At 43.4% G+C, this 13295-nt stretch overlaps 1 protein-coding gene across 4 annotated transcripts; it reads left to right on the forward strand.

Moving 5' to 3' along the window:
* The first annotated feature begins 15 nt into the window (after positions 1-15).
* Positions 16-13295, forward strand: tsr3 (TSR3 ribosome maturation factor). Of its 4 annotated transcripts, none has more exons than XM_073060864.1 (8): positions 16-141; positions 3582-3699; positions 5038-5242; positions 6827-7020; positions 7481-7651; positions 7925-7985; positions 9226-9429; positions 12926-13295. In XM_073060864.1, the coding sequence occupies exons 2-7, from the start codon at positions 3582-3584 to the stop codon at positions 9398-9400; spliced, it is 924 nt and encodes a 307-aa protein (XP_072916965.1). In that variant the 5' UTR covers positions 16-141; the 3' UTR covers positions 9401-9429; positions 12926-13295. The 4 variants fall into 4 exon arrangements, with proteins under 4 accessions (XP_072916965.1, XP_072916964.1, XP_072916966.1 ...); XM_073060863.1 differs by lacking the exon at positions 16-141 and adding an exon at positions 188-324; XM_073060865.1 differs by lacking the exon at positions 16-141 and adding an exon at positions 251-370.

The following is a 13295-nucleotide window of genomic DNA, read 5'->3' on the forward strand; positions in this document are numbered from 1 at the left end:
CTTGCGTTGATTGGTCGGAGGAGGGAAGGGAATCGACGGATTGGTGGAGCGGTCCCGGGAGGGCGGGACTCGGCCTGTGCCGGGGACGGGGAGCCTCCGTGGCGTGTTGTTGCTGCTGCCGTGGACGGGTTTCCTACGCGGGTGGGTTACGAGTCCAACTTAAAGCCGGTGAAATAAAGGTGGCCGTGCTCGGTGCGGCGAGCAGGCCGCTGGGGTTGGGAAGGAAAAGCGAGGCTCGGCCCAGCCGCACGGCAGGCCCTGGTCTCGCAGGGTTGGATGAGTGTGCGTGGCGAAGATGGGGCACAGAATTCAGCGGCAGAAAGAGTAAGGGAAATCCCGAAGCGCCCGAGAGTATGTTAGAGGAAAGAAGGTAACCAGCGAAGAGACCAGAGGGACATCTCGGTCCTGATGCAGGGCTTTGACCTGCAATGTAATTTTTTTTCATCCACAGATCAGGCTTCTGTGCTAAGATTTTCCAACAACTTTTTCTTTTTGGGGAGTGATCGAGGTTGGCCTTGTTTGACTATTTTTTTTGTGGAATTATCCGTTGTATTGAAGAGGGAATTATGATTGATGCTGTCTACATAGACGTTAGTTGAGGCCGTCTGATGGTCGGTGACGGCTATGGATGTTGTGTCCCAGCTGTTGTACACAAGTCTGGGCAGTACGATACGGAGAGCCAGCAGTTTGGCCTTGCAGCAGGATTCCCCTTTCCACACAGCTGATTTAATCCAAAGGAACGGCAGAGACTGATACCGTTTGGCACCAGATGCATCACAGGAATGCTTGGTTGCCAGTCAGCGTTGAAGTTAATTGCTGCAAGGACTTCATCTCTGGATTTTCCCTCAGGGTTTACTCCTGAAGCCTTCCCCATGAATGAGTATAGCCACAAAGCAAGCAGAGCTTTGACATCAGAGTTTTGCTTCTAGATGAGCTGCCAACCACGACCACCGAACCTCATCTGCCCGAAGCAACTGGTTTTAAGGTGCCAGTAACCGACCTTTGCCCCTTCTGTCAGTAGAAACAGTTCTGCCAGGCTTCGTAGCTAAGCCACATGTGAAGGCCAGGAGCTGGGCTTGGTTGTAGGAGGCTATTTGAGATGCACTCCATTGAGAGCATTTAACAGTAGTGGGAGCTTGTCCCCATTACCACCCCCAGCTATGACAACCTTAAGGAACCACAGACCTTAATAAGTTACAAACTACCATGTGGAAGATGGGTTCTCCAGGCAAAGGCTTGTGGTGTACTGGCTAGTTTGGCAAATTGGATCAAAGTTGGGTGGTTACAGGAGGTAGAGTTCTTTTTGTAAGCCTGTGACCAGCAATTGATTGGTTCTGGGATGCTTGCAATTTGTGGGACACCTTAGCAACCTGACTGTGAATGTAGGGGCTGTGATTAGTAAATTCCAAAGATATATAGGTTAGGGTACATGCTAAGTTGATGCCAGAAGCATGTGTGGGAGCCCAGCACAGTCCTCGCTGATTTGACGCAAACTGTATGTATGTACTATATGCTTCAATGTACATGTGGCAAATTAAGCTAATCCTTCTTTAGATCTTTAGTAAGTCTTCAGATGGGAGGTTAGTCTTTGCCTACAGAGTAATATTGATCAGTTGATAAGATGGACAGAGGAAAGACAGGTTGAATTTAAAGCTGAAAAATGTGAAGTGTAATGTATTTTTGGATAAGTAATATAGTTTAAATGTACATAATGAATAGCAGGACTGCAGGAAGTCCAAGGAACAGTGGGATCTTAATGTGCATGTCCAGGCACGAGTGAAGACAGTGATAGAAATGGTGATTAAGAAGGCATGTGGTATACTTGCTGTTATTAGCCTGTGTACAGAATGTAAGAGCAGGGAGTCTGTGCTGCAACCATATTAATAACATTGGAGAACAAATCTTTTCAAAAGTGTTGCTTCCTCAGAATCTTTTTGTTTATGATAGACCACTTGAAGATGAACACAAATATAATTCCAGACTACTTGTATCACGTAGGAATTTGGAGAAACAAATTAACTTCTATTGGCTATAATGTGTTTAATTGCTTAATGGTGCTGACTAAAAATGTTTTGTTGCTGATTTTCATTTGTACTTAGTGTCTGAGGTTTCTCACTGAAGTATCCACCAATAATCAGCCAGCATTGATGGACTCCAGTTGCCCTGATATCATTTCTCCATGACCGCAATGTCCTGGAGAAACTTTTCATCATGCTCGTCACTGACAGCGCCAAGATTTGCAGAGAAGAAATCTAAATGGGAATGCAGAAAATGAATCTTTAGTGACATGTTGCACCTCATGGTTTTGTATGCCTGAAGCAAATTGTCAACCAGCTGCAGGTAGTTTGACGCTCTGTAGCTGCAAGAAAATTTTCAACATCCTTGAATGCTTTCCATGCAATTTTCTCTGGTCCCACTGGATCTTTTCCGGTTTGCCTGTCAGTGATCTGTTTGATTTGTGGTACTTAATCTTGGTAGCAGTTATTCTGACTTGAATTATGAATTGAAATTTTTAAAATAGGTGATTTTTTAAATGGTGAATGATAGGGAAATTTCACGGTGATTTTTGTGATCAGCAGCCCAAAATCCATAAAATACACCTAAGAGTATTCAGGAAGCAAAATCTTTGTTGTCCAGTGTCATTAGATAGGCTATAAAGGAATATTGTGTGTATTTTAGGAAGAATGTGATTGAACTGGAAACGGTGCAGAGGAGGTTCATTGAGATTTTACTTAGGAGGGTGTTTAAGCTGGGTTTGGCTTCTTTGTCTTGGAGAAGGTTGTATGGGTGACTGGAATGTCTGTTGTCTGCAAGTTCACGGAGGACTGTCTGTGTGGGTGGGAGAGAGGAAAGGGGCTTTATTTGCTATTGTTGTTGCATGCTGTGTTTTTCTGCCAAGCATTGTGGGCATGCTATGTTGGCACCAGAATGTATGGCAATATTTGCTGATGCCCCCCAGCACATCCTTGGGTTGTACTGGTTTTAATGCAGGCAATGCATTTCATTGTATGTTTTAATGTACACCTGATAAACGAATCTGAATCTGGATTGAGGTACACTGAATCATGAAGAGCATAGCAAGGGTACATAGTGACATGCTTATTGTTTTAGCAATGAGGTTCATAACCGGAGGGCAGATGTGTTAAGGTAAGAGTAGGAGATTAAAAGCATATGTGGCAAAGAATTTTTTCACCCAGAATTGGTTAAAATCTGAAATGCACTGCCTAATGCTAAATGTGCTCTTTTAACATTTGAGAATTCAGATAAATGCACAAAATGCTGTGGCATTGAGGCTTTGGGATGAGATTGGGCCAAGACTGCTATTGATCAGTGTAGTTCGGTACTTGAAAGTCGACACAGACACTGTGAGCTGAAGAGCCTGCTCAGTGTTCTGAGTCAGATCGATAAATTCTCAGATACAGAATGGAGTTAGTGAACAAAGCGATGCATAGTTAAAATGTTGTCGATGATATTTCATGGGCTGACTGCCTAGGTTCTCTTTTTATTTCATGAAATGTTGTGTCAGCTGCATTCCCTGCACTGTCAACACCTTTAATCCTATCGCAATCATTCCTCTTCAGATGGGACGGAAGAAACCAAAAAGGGAGAATGCGCCTCTGAAATGGAAAGATGTTCGCCATAGGGACAAGGGCCGATCTTTGGAGTCCTTTGAAGATGATCTTAAAAATGCACTAGAAGGTACGTGATTGCTACCATGTCCTCGCGCAATACGAAGCAAAACTTAGTAGGGAATGCTGTTTATTCCTTGGCCTTTTGCATCATGTGTGTGTGTGGCTAATGCAGACAGTGTTCAAACTTTGATTTTGATTACACTGATAAGCTCTTTATCGTGGTGTGGTCAATCTCTACCTCCTTTTCTAGTAAGATAGTGGAATGGAACCAGACTGGTCAATCCTTCTCTGTGGAGATCCTTCAGATGCTGAAAGTACTGAGAAGCTGTACACTCACTGGAGGAAGCCAGCAGATCAGATTGCATTTGTACAGGGAAGTGAACAGTTGACATTTTGGGCTGAGACTCTTCATCACGATAGGAAAGGAAGAGGGCAAAAGCCAGAGCAAAAGTGTATGGGGATGGGGAGGAGCACAGGTTGGCAGGAATAGGTGAGTCCAGGTGAGAGGGGAAAGGTAGGTAGGTGGGTGGGAGGGGATGGGTGTTGAAAAGAAATGATTTGAGTTGATTGAAGGGGCAAAGGGCTGAAGAGGGAGGATTCTGATAGGTGAGGGCAATAGATCATGGAATAAAGGGAAGGAGGTCCTTCTAGAGGAAGGTAATGGGTAGGTTGAGGGTGGGGAGGGGAAGAAAAGGGCTGAGGGTTGTTACAGGAGTCAGGGAAACGGCAAACCCACAGACAAGTGTGGTGGTGGTGTTGTCTGGCAAACCAACCTCTACCTTTCTGAGGAGCTTTCCAACACCACCTCTGTATCAGGATATCACTGAGAAGCTTCAGGCCATTGTCATCATCACCAACCATGTCTCCTCTGGAGATCTCCCACATACTGCCACCAACCTTATGGCTCCCCTACTTTGGACTGCTCATTTCAGTACCTAACCACCCTGGTCGTCCCACGTTTCTGAACTTGTGTCCGCAATACTAGTCAACGGACTAGTTCTGTCTCCTGTAGGAACCACATACGTCTCCCCTTCTGACAGGTAAACACACATCCATTAAGCAATGCAAGACCACTTAAAGCTTCAAAATTGTCCACAGAACGAACATTGCTGCTGTCCTTGAGTGGTGCTCAGTTCTCAATGGACATGTGTCCGCATATCTCGACTCACTTTTGTTCCTCTTGGTTCAGTCCCTTCCCATATCTTGAGTTTCAGATTTCCCCCCTTGTTCATAACCCTCCAAGAACATTGATTTTATGTGTGTGTGCGCGCGCATGTGTTGGTCTCTGATGTGTGGGCGTGGTTGACTTTTTTTTCTCAGTTGCTGCTAATGCAGTATCTCTCGCACGTGCGTGTGCACTTGTTAGGTCTCTGACCCTGCGGTGTCTTTGATTTTTTTTTTTCAGCTGGGGTATCTGAGGATGGAATGTGCCCGAAATACCACTTCCCGTGCCCGCTGGCTATGTGGGAATTGGGACACTGTGATCCAAAAAGATGTACAGGCAGGAAACTTATTCGCAAAGGTTTTGTCCGCAACCTGCACATCAACGAGAGATTCAGCGGACTAGTTCTGTCTCCTGTAGGAACCACATACGTCTCCCCTTCTGACAGGTAAACACAACATCCATTAAGCAATGCAAGACCACTTAGAGCTTGAAAATTGTCCATAGAGTGAGCATTGCTACTGTCCTTGAGCGGTGCTCAGTTCTCAATGGTATTGCATGGTTTGGTTCTAGTGATCGCAGATTGCAAGTCTTGCAGGCCAGCCCTGTTTTCTGAAGTCAGATCTTGACCGGCAAACTTAAGTACTGTATGTGTGTGGAGACATTTGGGTAATACATTTTTACTTATTATTATTAAGAGATACATCACAGTGAGAGGCCCTTCTGGCTCAATGAGCTAGTGCCACCCAATTACACCCATATGACCAATGAATCTTCCAGTCTGTACATCTTTGGAATGTGGGAGGAAACCAGAGCACCCCGAGGAAACCCACTGGGTCATGGGGAGAAATGCAAGCTCCTTACAGGCAGTGGCAGAATTGAACTCTGGTCACTGGGGCTGTAATAATGTTATACGGTCTGCTAAGCTGCCTCTGGCCCTGGAAGTTATTCCTGCTCCTATAGCTCTTGGATAGTCTTGAGATTCTTGAGTCCTGTTTCAGTTTTTATTTCGTGTCTGAACACAGCTCTCCAAACATTGTACAAAGCATAGGAGTTGGTAGTTTTGCCCTGTGGGGTTGCCCTTCTGAGTCCCTAACTGGCTAATCCATCTCATTACCACATTCCTGATCACTTCCCATATCTTTTGATTCCATTTGTGTCTGGAGATCTGCTCCCTTAAGTGTATTCAGTGACATAGTTTCATTGCCTTCTGTGTTACTGAAATCCACAGATTTACCATTATCTGTGTGAAGGATCTGTGTGAAATGTCTTGCCTTATATCCTGAGACTGACCCCTGGTTTGAGGCAATTCTACCGTGCCCAAACAAGAGGAAAGTCATTCCTGTGTTCAGTCTGGCCATAATTTTTAAGGCTAAATGTGATGTCCTGTCCTAAATTCTGATGAAATACAGGCCTAGTTCACCTAATGTATCCTTGTATGACAGCCACAAATCAGTCTGGTAAACTGTTGGATAAGGAGGTTTCAGATGCATGCAATACTCTTAAATGCAATTTCACAGGAGGCTTTGTTTAATTATAGGAAGATATCCTTGCTTCTGTATCTTTTGTGATGTTAGCCAACGTATTAATTTCCTCAACTTCGTGCTGTACGTGTCTGATTATTTTTAGTAAATTGTATACAATGGTACCAGACCCCTTTGTAGATAAATTTTTCCCATTATTATTGGTAGTACTTTTTGTCTTCCCTTTTTTTCTTACCAAAGTGGGAAACTTCTCATTTCTCTATGTTGAACTGCATCTGCAATGACTTCTCTGACTTATAACATTTTTCAGTTCTGATGAAAACATTGTTCACCTAAAGAATTTATACCCTTTCTTTCTCTGTCGGTACTGTCTGAATCTCTGAGTATTTCTAGCATACACATTTCACTTCAAGCTACCAGCTCCTGTAGTATTTTGCTCTTAGGTTTGTTTGGAGTTGATCACACAGTACAGATCAAGTACAGAATAAGAGTCTTACTGCGTTGTCTGATATTCTGTCTGCCTAGTTCTGCATTTTGTACCCCTCCAGAGAGATTGTGAAGCAGCGGGGTGTGGCCGTCATCGATTGTTCCTGGGCTAAACTAACGGAGACTCCTTTCTCAAGGATGAAGGGCAGACACCTCCGGCTGTTGCCGCACCTCGTTGCTGCTAATCCAGTGAATTACGGGCGACCCTGCAAGCTCTCCTGTGTGGAGGCTTTTGCTGCCACCTTCTTCATTGTGGGTGAGTTGGAGAAGCTGTGTTGAATGAGTTTCAGATGTGTCCATTCATCAGTTCAGATCTGCTCCCATCCGGCTGAGCTGCATGGGCTTTGTGATGCATAGCAGTCATTGGAGACAGAGAGCTGGTAGACTATGGAAGGAATTGCAGCCAAACAGAATCCTGCATTTTCTTGCTTCTGAACGCAGATTGGATGCAGTACCCAGGAAGGACAGTGAAAGAATGTTGCTGTCGTCTTGGAGCAGAGCATAACGTGAAAAGAACTAGCCTGCTCATGGAGAAGGGTAGTGTTGTGCTTCAGGACAAGAGGAGATTATGAAACATGGTACCTGAAGGTTGTACAAGGGTATTGTTGCAGAAATGGGGAATTGGAGCAGGTTATGGGAGTATAAGGATGGATTTGAGAGATTAAAATTTAGAGAGAAGACTGACTTATCCTGGTAATAGTGTTTGATTCTTGCAGGGTTTCCAGAACTGGCTGATGTTCTCCTGAAGAAATTCAAATGGGGCAAAACTTTCTTGGAACTGAACCACATAGCCTTGACAAAGTATAGTACATGTCAGAATGAGGTGGAGGTCCAACAGGCTGAGCAGGAGTGGCTTGCTGCGGAACAAGAGCCAGAAGAAGTGGAAGGTAAAACTCATCTTGTCCATGGCCTTCTCTGAAAGTACTTGTTCTGTGTAGGTATGGTCTCTATGGTCCTTTTGTGACTGAGTATTGATAGAGTTTGCTCCTCTTCCGGGAGGTGTGTCTGGCTGGTAAGCTGGAGCAGTAACTGTGCTTCCCTCTGCTGGGACGCTGGTGAAACCCAGCGAGAGCTTGCACTTTCAAAGGAAAGATGTATGAATGTAAAGTGACTGGAAAATGTGAAATGTCTTTGTTATTTAAATTACTTCTCTTTTGCAGATCCATTTGATGTTGATTCTGGAAAAGAGTTCTGTAATCCTAATAGGCCCATGCTTGGAAGGTAAAGACTAAGCACGTGTATGTATATTTAATTTGAAGTCATGGAGGCATAGGACACTACAGCACAGAAACAGGCTCTTCAGCCCATTAAGTCTGTGACGAGTAATTAATCTGCCTACTCCCATCGATCTGCACCTGGACCACAGCCCTCCATACCCCTCTCATCATGTTCCTACCCAAATTGCTCTTAAATGCGTCAACCCTGCAACCACCACTTGCAAGTATTCCATACTTACACCACTTGCAAGTATTCCATACTTACACCACTTGCAAGTATTCCATACTTACACCACTTGCAAGTATTCCATACTTACACCATCCTCTGAGTGAAGAAATTCCCCCTCATGGTTCCCTTAAACATTACACCTTTCACCCTTTAACCCATAGGACCTTTAGTTGTAGTCTCATCCAACCTTAGCACAGCGACATCTTACTGGCAGCAAACAAAACTACTAACTACTCAATTAATCACACACTCATGGAAAATGAGCACTGCAATCAATAACTTCCCTTTTCGGAGTTGAGCTTTTGAGCTGCCGGTACAACCTGGCATTTTTGTGGTGTGAACCGAAGTATTGAAGGTACAAGATAGTTGTGACAGATCGAAAGGAGACAACAGGGCCCGGGCTCAAGAGCTAGGAACAATGTTTCTATGTTGTAAGATCTTATAACTTTCAGTAATGGGGGTGACTTCCCAAGATAATACTTTGAGGATGGCGTGTTGGGGAGGAAGCATTAAGAAGAGGGACGCCTCACGTCTTAATAAGCTGGTAAGGAAGGCGGGCTCTGTCGTGGGCAAAGTACTGGAGGGTTTAACATCGGTAGCTGAGCGAAGGGCGCTGAGTAGGCTACGGTCAATTATGGATAACTCTGAACATCCTCTACATAGCACCATCCAGAGACAGAGAAGCAGTTTCAGCGACAGGTTACTATCGATGCAATGCTCCTCAGACAGGATGAAGAGGTCAATACTCCCCAATGCCATTAGGCTTTACAATTCTACCGCCAGGACTTAAGAACTTTTTAAAAGCTATTATTAATGCTTTTTGAGATAGTGATTTAGATGCATATCATATTTTTTACTGAGTTAAGTATTGTATGTAATTAGTTTTGCTACAAGAAGTGTATGGGACATTGGAAAAAAAGTTGAATTTCCCCATGGGGATGAATAAAGTATCTATCTATCTATCTACTTTGCTAAATTTACATTTCCTTGTATCTTTCACTTAATGTTGTTTAAGAACTGTGGAGCTTGAAGACAAAAGTGATGAAGACTCTGAGGAAGAAGATGAAGATAGTATCTCAGAGGAAAGAAGTGAAGCAGAGGTTTGCAGTGAAGGTGAAGAGCAAGCATTGAACAGTGAGGAAGAACAACTTCCTGGAAAGGCCACTGGGATTGCAGAGGATTGTGGGTGATTTAATGATGAAGAACTTTGCAGGAATTGGTAGGGGTTTCCTCCATGATACTTTATTTTAAAAAATCAGAATGCGTGTATATAGTTGGTTAGAACATAGATACCAACCATGTAACCTACTCTAGAAATTACCTAGAATTTCCTACCACATAGCACTCTATTTTCCTAAGCTCTTTGTACCTATCCAAGAGTCGCTTAAAAGACCCTGTATCCACACATATATAAAACATGTTATTATCTATCATGTACTTTCTTAGCATTCTTACAGAACCTCATGGACCATTAACTATTCTTGTATGTGGTAATCTCCAAATAGATAATAGACAGTAGGGGCAGGAGTAGGCCATTTGGCCCTTCTAGCCAGCACTGCCATTCACTGTGATCATGGCTGATCATACACAATCAGTACCCCGTTCCTGCCCTCTCCCCATATCCCTTGACCCCGCTATCTATAAGAGCTCTATCTAACTCTCTCTTGAATGCATCCAGAGACTTGGCCTCCACTGCCTTCTGGGGCAGAGCATTCCACACATCCACCACTCTCTGGGTGAAGAAGTTTTTCCGCATCTCTGTTCTAAATGGCCTACCCCTTATTCTTAAACTGTGGCCTCTAGTTCTGGACTCACCTATCAGCGGGAACATGCTTCCTGCCTCCAGCGTGTCCAATCCCTTAATAATCTTATATGTTTCAATCAGATCCCCTCTCATCCTTCTAAATTCCAGTGTATACAAGCCCAGTCATTCCAATCTTTCAACATATGACAGTCCCGCCATTCCGGGAATTAACCTTGTGAACCTACACTGCACTCCCTCAATAGCAAGAATGTCCTTCCTCAAATTTGGAGACCAAAACTGCACACAATATTCCAGGTGGGGTCTCACCAGGGCCCTGTACAGCTGCAGAAGGACCTCTTTACTCCTATACTCAATTCCTCTTGATATAAAGGCCAGCAAGACATTAGCTTTCTTCACTGCTTGCTGTACCTGCATGCTTGCTTTCATTGACTGATGTACAAGAACACCTCGATCTCGTTGTACTTCCCCTTTTCCTAACTTGACTCCATTTAGATAGTAATCTGCCTTCCTGTTCTTGCCAGCAAAGTGGATAACCTCACATTTATCCACATTAAACTGCATCTGCCATACATTTGCCCATTCACCTAGCCTGTCCAAGTCACCCTGCATCCTCCTGACATTTCACACTGCCACCCAGCTTTGTGTCATCGGCAAATTTGAAACTGGGCACTAACTGGGATGGTTGTTTTTAAACCCTTTCACTACTTCAGATGGAAGGAGGCATTAGGATAGCCTCAGTAGAATTGATCAAATTGAAGAGCTTGCCCTTTTTCAGTGTCCTTGACAATGTAAGGATAGTAAACCATTAGCCTCTCAAGCCTAATACACTGTTAATGAGATAACAGCTGATAAACAGAAGAGATTCTGCAAGTCTAGAGCAACACACAAAATGTTGGAGGAACTTAGCAGGTCAGGCAGCATCTATGGAGGGGAATAACCAGTTGGTGTTTCAGGCCAACTCCTGATGAAGGGTCTTGGCCCAAATTGTTGACTGTTTATTCCCTTGCATAGATGTTGCCTGACCTGCTAAGTTCCTTCAGCATTTTGTTCTCTTTTTCTTTTTACAAAACTCATTTTTTTCTCTCTCCATTTATGGGATCCAAATTTCAATCAGAGATTGCAGAAGTATATCTTAAGTACAGCTGTGAATGAACTTGGTCTAATTTTTGAATTAAGTTTGAAAGCTCACATCGGCCCTTGACCTAATTTCTGCACACTTTCTGCGATCTAGCTAGCACCTAATCCGGGTACAGTATATTAATGCTGCACTTTTCTCCAGCAAGGATAATTTATTCCAAGGACATGGTGCCCACAATTTCACACATCACTTGTGGGTTTGATCAGGGCTTTATAAGTCTAGCGTAATTTCTGTTTCCGTGCACTCTAGTCTTTGAGGTACAAACGACTGCTTTCAATTGGCTTATTGAGTAATTTGTATGACTGCTATTTTAGTAATATAAACAATTTTCATGCACCCCTAACAATCATTAGACCTACAATATTTATGGATTTTGATGACTTAGAAAATTCTATTTTACTCTATGAGTTCCAAATTCTATAAACTCATTTTTTGAATCCACTTGCTTTATTAATACTTCATTGTAATTTAATGCAGCCTTTAATACTGCATTCAATTTTATCTGTATCACCAGCAAGTTTGGAGACATGGTGTCTTATACTACTAATGAAGTGAATAGCTGTGGCCCCAGCATTCATCTGCCAAATTGAGAACTCATTCACTACAGTGGAATTATAGAAAATTTATAACACTGAAGGAAACTATTCATTCCTCTACGTTAATTGCAGTGATAAATCTGAGGCCATCCTAACGCCTCCTTCCCGTGTGATGTCTGAGGTCCTTGGTGAAGTAGTTAAAGGGTTTAAAAATAACCATCGCAGTTGGTTCCCAGTCTAAATGGACATTTGGAGATTGCCACATCCAAGAATAGTTAATGGCCACGAAGTTCTGTGAGAATGTGCAGAAAGTGCATGGAAATCAATAATGTTTCAAAGAATGCATATCTAGCCATTAATTGATGACAATTGTATATCAGGAAATGGATTGTAAAGCCTTCGATGGTAATAAACATCTTTTGTAGAATTCAGGTCTTCAAAGCTAGAAGAGTTAGTTCCTCCTCCCAATACTCTCCTTCCTTTTCTCCCATGGTCCACTCTCCTCTCCTATCAAATTCCTTCTTCTCCAACTCTTTACCTTTCCCACCCGCCTGGCTTCACCTATCACCTTCTAGCTTGTCCTGCTTCCCCTCCCTCCACATTTTCATTCTAGCGTCTTCCCCATAACTTTCCAATCCTGAAGAAGGGTCTCGGCCTTGAATGTCGACTGTTTATTTATTTCCATTGATGCTGCCTGACCTGCTGAGTTTCTCCAGCTTCTTGTGTGAGTTTCTCTATAAGAATTAATTGTTATTTGGTAATACCAGATATTGTAAGGCCCAGGTTAAGTCAACCTGTGTGGTGAGACTTTGACATGAGAACCATGTAGGAAAACTGTCAGGAGCAACAAATTCCATGCTCCTCTGTTTCTGTTTGACTCCGTTCCAAAGATGAGGATACTACATAATAGTTGCCTCCAACCTGATGGCATGAACATTGATTTCTCGACCTTCTGCTAATTGCACCCCCCCACCATTCCTCATTTGTGTTTCCCTCTCTCACTTTCTCTCCTTACCTGCCCATCACCTCTCTCTGGTACTCCTCTCCCTTCCCTTTCTTCCATGGTCTTCAGTCCTCTCCCATCAGAGTCCCTCTTCTCCAGCCCTTTATCTCTTTCAGCAATCAACTTCCCTACTCTTCACTTCACCCCTCTCTTCCCGGTTTCACCCATCACCTACCACCTTATACTACTTCCTCCCCTCACCTTCTTAATCTGACTTCTCCCCTTCTTTTCCAGTCTCGGCCCGAAACATTGACTGTTTACTCTTTTCCATAGATGCTGCCTGGCCTGCTGAGTTCCTCCAACATCTTGCGTGTGTTGCTACATAATTGTCGAAGTGAAAGATAGAGATTGTCAAATAACAACCAGTAGTCTAGCTGCATGGATACTAAAATGGACCTGGACTGGCAAATTGATGTGCAACAATCTAACTGGAAAACAGAAGGAACTGGAACAAGATGGGTATTGGAAACAGGATTTAACTCTGCAGAATGATACAAGAACTTGGGGCTAACACTCAAAAGTGGAACCTTGGGTGTGGGATTTGTAGAACAAAGGGAAGTCACAAAGCTGCTGACAGTCTGATGATCTCATGCTTGTACTTTACTTTTCCTATTAAGAGTTTGAATAAAGTATATTTTTGCTA

Source organism: Hemitrygon akajei, chromosome 11 (genome assembly GCF_048418815.1).
Source record: "Hemitrygon akajei chromosome 11, sHemAka1.3, whole genome shotgun sequence".
Lineage (NCBI taxonomy): Eukaryota > Metazoa > Chordata > Chondrichthyes > Myliobatiformes > Dasyatidae > Hemitrygon > Hemitrygon akajei.

Bases quoted from the DNA above. Each gene is read 5' to 3' on its own strand.
- tsr3 (XM_073060863.1), top strand. From the start codon at position 277: ATGAGTGTGCGTGGCGAAGATGGGGCACAGAATTCAGCGGCAGAAAGA. The intron at 325-3,581 runs GTAAGGGAAATC...ATTCCTCTTCAG, and splicing joins AGAATTCAGCGGCAGAAAGA to ATGGGACGGAAGAAACCAAA. The intron at 7,021-7,480 runs GTGAGTTGGAGA...TGATTCTTGCAG, and splicing joins TGCCACCTTCTTCATTGTGG to GGTTTCCAGAACTGGCTGAT.